Source organism: Copadichromis virginalis, linkage group LG3, assembly GCF_057382275.1.
Source record: "Copadichromis virginalis isolate Kocher_CV1m ecotype Utaka linkage group LG3, C_Virginalis_male_GT1.1, whole genome shotgun sequence".
NCBI classification, from domain to species: Eukaryota; Metazoa; Chordata; class Actinopteri; order Cichliformes; family Cichlidae; genus Copadichromis; species Copadichromis virginalis.
In genome coordinates this window covers 33,620,007-33,624,657 of record NC_140620.1, presented here as the reverse complement: position 1 = coordinate 33,624,657, position 4,651 = coordinate 33,620,007, and the positions used below count along the sequence as shown (strand labels likewise).

Here is a 4,651-nt window from a genome sequence, read left to right as displayed (position 1 = left end):
GTCCTATTATGTTGTTCCTTATTTGACTTCCCCTTGTGACTTTTATCCCCTGTGTGCCCCTCTATGTATCTGTGAGCCCTCATCTCCCCTCCTTGTTTCATTCCATGTTTCCCCAGCCCACTATGCCCGTGCTCTCTCTCTCCTCCTGTTTGCACCTCTGTGTACTTCCTGTTTTACTTTGACAGTCTCCCGTCAGTGTTGTTTACTCCTGCCATGTCTTGTTATGTTTATCTGTGTCAGCTGTGTTCCCATGTGTGGCCACTTCCCCTGATCATCCCTCTTGTGTGTTTAGTCTCTGTGTTTCATGTAGTCTGTGTCGCGTCGTCTGTGTTCTCACCCCCATGTTTTCACGATCAGTCTTTTTGTGATCATCTTCGTCTCAGAGTTCTCTTAGTTTGTCACAGTATTAGTTTTCCCAGTTTAGTTATAGTTTAGCCACGCTATCCCTGCTGTGTTTGTATTCCTGGTCTTCAGTCATATTAAAGGCTCGCTTTCTGTTAAACTCACTCCCGTCTACTCACTTGTGTACGCTCCTGGGTCCATTACACACACCACCGCACGGCCTGCCTCTGTAGACCGTGACACAGTAAACAAAATGGTAAATAAACGGTAAATGGCCTGTATTTATATAGCGCTTTACTAGTCCCTAAGGACCCCAAAGCACTTTACATTTCCAGTCATCCACCCATTCACACACACATTCACACACTGGTGATGGCAAGCTACATTGTAGCCACAGCCACCCTGGGGCGCACTGACAGAGGCGAGGCTGCCGGTGTTCTGACAAACCATCCTACTTTGGCAAAACGTCCTACCAGTAGGATAATTTTACGCTGCCATATGACAAACTGTCCTACTTTGGCAAAATGTCCTACTGTATGTAATTTATGCACATTTCTGCTGCCAAACAATAATTCCAGCACAAATTTAAGTAGGTATGATGGTTTGCCACTTAACTTTGCCCATCAGAGTATGTTTGTAGCTGATATTCAGTTCGGTTTGACACTTCTTTTTACCCATTAAAGTGTGCTTGTAGGTCACATTCACAAAGGTAGCATGTTTTGGCACGTAATTCTTCCTGTCAGAATTATGCTTCTACTTTATAATAACAAAGGTAGCATGTTTTGGCACTTGTTTGTAGAAGCAGTCTGCATGCCAAGGTGCTTAAGTTATACAGCTGTCACCACTGAAGTGATTGGAACACCTGACTATATAAACTTTGACAATGAACTCACTCCATTATAGTTACAGTATATATTTACTGAATATATTTACAGATACATATATTTGACATTTATAGATCCAACAGAACACAGGGAGAAAGAACTGAAAAAGAAACAGTGTACAAATTATGCACATTTGTCGCACAGGTACTTGACCAGGCTGCTCTCATATTGAGCACATCCAAAATGTGCCCATCTGGAACAAAACTCGCACTGCACCTGAAGAGGGAGAGGGGGGGGTGTTATATAAGTGTGTTAACCAACATTATGAATTTGATGAGAAAATAATTATTACAGTGGCTTGCAAAAGTATTCGGCCCCCGTGAACTTTTCCACATTTTGTCAGATTGCATTCACAAACATGAATCAATTTTATTGGAATTCCACGTGAAAGACCAATGTCTCTACCAGTCTCTAGCTGGTAGAGACAGACCCTAAAAGACTGGCAGCTGTAATTGCAGATAAAGGTGGTTCTACAAAGTATTGACTCAGGGGGCTGAATAATTATACACACCCCACTTTTCAGTTATTCATTTGTAAAAATTGTTTGGAATCATGTATGATTGTTGTTCCACTTCTCACGTGTACAGCACTTTGTGTTGGTCTTTCACGTGGAATTCCAATTAAAATTGATTTGTGTTTGTGGCTGTAATGTGACAAAATGTGGAAAAGTTCAAGGGGGCCGAATACTATTGCAAGCCACTGTATATTGCATTTGTGGTTTATTTGTTTTACCATTTCAATCATACTGGACTCAGGATCGGCTTCCAGCATGGAACAAACTACACAGCATTACCTAGAAACACACTGACATTAAACCTAACAGTTTTAAACAAAACTGAAAGTACTATTGCAATACAAAAGCACATGACTCAACTTACTTTGATGTTCTAGCAGTTCGCAAGCAATTTCAGTGCGGTGCAGCCCAATGGCTTCTGGAGTGGACAGCACCCTAGTAACCTCTCCACTCAGAAGGTAGTGTTCGGCAAACTGTAAAATATGTTACAGTAATTGCAATTGATTAACTTAATTCTAGTTAAATACATTAAATACAATTGCTTATTAAATACCTTCAACACTAAAACTCCACAACTGCTGGAGTCCATCTGCTTGTTGTGTGGCAGAGTCTCCATTTTCCAATCCACTCGGGACTCTTCCTTTCCTTTCATCTTCAGAAAATTCCTAATAAAAACAAAACAAGTTTTTAAAATGTAGCCAGCATTTTGCTCTAAATAAAAAGAAAAAAAACCCCACAAACCAAACAACCTAAAACAGATAATTAATGAATGATGAATACCTCCAGTTACGCATAACTTTCCTTTCATAACAACCTTCATTTCCAAGAGGGTCTAACAGCAGTACAGATTGTGAGGAGATTTTGACAACCTAAAATAAAAATTGTATTTAGTAGAATATGTGTATTACACTCACTTATAAGAATATGCTGCTAAAAATAACAGTAAAACAAAAAAAGAGAAAAAACACATGAGGTGTGAACATGTACCACAAGGATCCAGTGTGCACCAGAGTTCAGTGGGCACAACCAAATGTCCTCAGCCGGAAACAACATCTGTGGAATATTTTTAAGTTTATAAAAGGTTTAGATTTATTTACATAGCATACACTATATAACCAATATAACATCTACATTACCTTGCTGACACATTTAAACTTCCCAGAAAACAGAGAGGTTGCACGGGTTTCTGAAAAATGCAAGATTTTTTTTTTTTTTAAAAAGATTACAAAATTGTATAAAATACCTTTGTGAAATAACCGGCATACGTTCTTACTTGCCTTTTGTTTCTTAATGAGGCAGTGCAGGTATGCATCAAAGACCTGTTTGGATTAAAAGAAGATTATTTTTACAGACCACCACTAGGACCAAAAATGATTATTTCACTTACCTCATCAGAAAGCCACCCACTATCCTCCAGTGTGCGAAAAGAAGAGTCATACAATTTGTATGGCCCAACGACTGCCTCCACACGCCCGGTGTCTTTTGCAGCCCAAAGCCACTTCACTACAAAACAAAATATGATAAGTTTCTTTAGTAATAACAGTTGCCATTTGAAAATCACGGTCAATGGCCAACAAGCAGACAAGGGCCAACAGGCCACAAGCAGACAAGGGCCAACGGGCCAACAACATAAACATGCCAGAGGGGAGTAGCTTTATGTAAATCAGAAATTAGCCAAAATTGGACCAACAGGTCAAAATTAGCAAGAAGGGAGAAAAAAATAAAACATTCTATCCATTTGACTAGCCAAACTGGCAACAATTGACCAACCGGTCAGAATGAGATTTTTAGCTATGCCACCTTTTTCTTGCGTGCTGGGTTTCTGGGGGATCACTGGTACAAGCTCTTCTGGTGCTTGGACTGATTTTACCTGAGCTATTTTTGGTGCAAACTGAATGACAGAGGATCTGTTATTTTGCAGCGCTTCATGTTGATGCTGAGGACTGCAAGGCCACATCTCAGAAGATGGGCTACTCTCAACAGATTCAGTTGGAGTTGAGACTTGGACAGGGTGGCTTGTTCTATAGGGTTTAATGTGGTCAATACTGTATAGACCTTTTAAAGTATTTCCCTCAGCGTTTTTCAGTCTAACACATTTTCCACTGAAGTCATCAATTGTGTAGGGACCTGAAAAATCCGGTTCAAGTCTTCCTCCTTTTCGCCCACGTTTCCTCATATTTAGAAGCAGAATTTGATCCCCTACATTGTACACAACATTTTTGTACTTTTTCAGGGCCCGCTTGGCGTATGCAACCTTTTGCTTGTCTTGTGACTTCGCAATGTTTTCTTGTGCAGTTTCTTTAACTGCATGTTGTGCTTCACTTTCAGACTGTACATAGTCACTGTACCTTTTGTCGTCTGGCAGAATGATGTTGGAAATCTAAAATTTTGTAGATATTAGCAATTAAAACAAGATGATATCATATTCATAAAGACATTACTGGGTTTTTTTCTTAAATGGTTTCAATTCTTTGTTCTAACATAGAAAGAATTTGACAAACACTCACCGGCACTTCAGCAGGCACTTCTGATGGAAATACTGCTTCTCTTCCATACATCAGAAAAAAAGGTGTGTATTTTGTTGTGGTGTGTACTTTTGACCGAAGTGAAAACAGGGTGGGCTCTAGATACAGATCCCAGTTATTCTGCTGGTCATTCACCAGTTTTCGGAGGGCTCTAAATGCAGGCATAGAAATATGTAAACACAGTAAGTAAGACAGAAAGTTTAATTAGAAGTAAAGAAATTAATAAATTATTAAGTAACAATTAAGTTTGAATAACATAAGTAATGTTATTAAAAACTGATAGATAAAAATTAGGCATACCTTTTTATGTTGAGATGAGATGAAAAGACCAATGACAACATACCATCCACAGATGGTCTGTGGATGGTATGCTGCTGTGACACTTC

General features: G+C 39.3%; 1 protein-coding gene across 1 annotated transcript; it reads right to left on the bottom strand.

The window, feature by feature from the left end:
* Positions 1–2,051: 2,051 nt before the first annotated feature.
* Positions 2,052–4,294, bottom strand: LOC146714277 (uncharacterized). Its single transcript, XM_085439698.1, has 6 exons — positions 4,248–4,294; positions 3,128–3,392; positions 2,728–2,793; positions 2,521–2,609; positions 2,294–2,405; positions 2,052–2,213 (listed from the first exon to the last, which is right to left on the bottom strand). The coding sequence occupies exons 1-6, from the start codon at positions 4,292–4,294 to the stop codon at positions 2,052–2,054; spliced, it is 741 nt and encodes a 246-aa protein (XP_085295824.1).
* Positions 4,295–4,651: the final 357 nt, after the last annotated feature.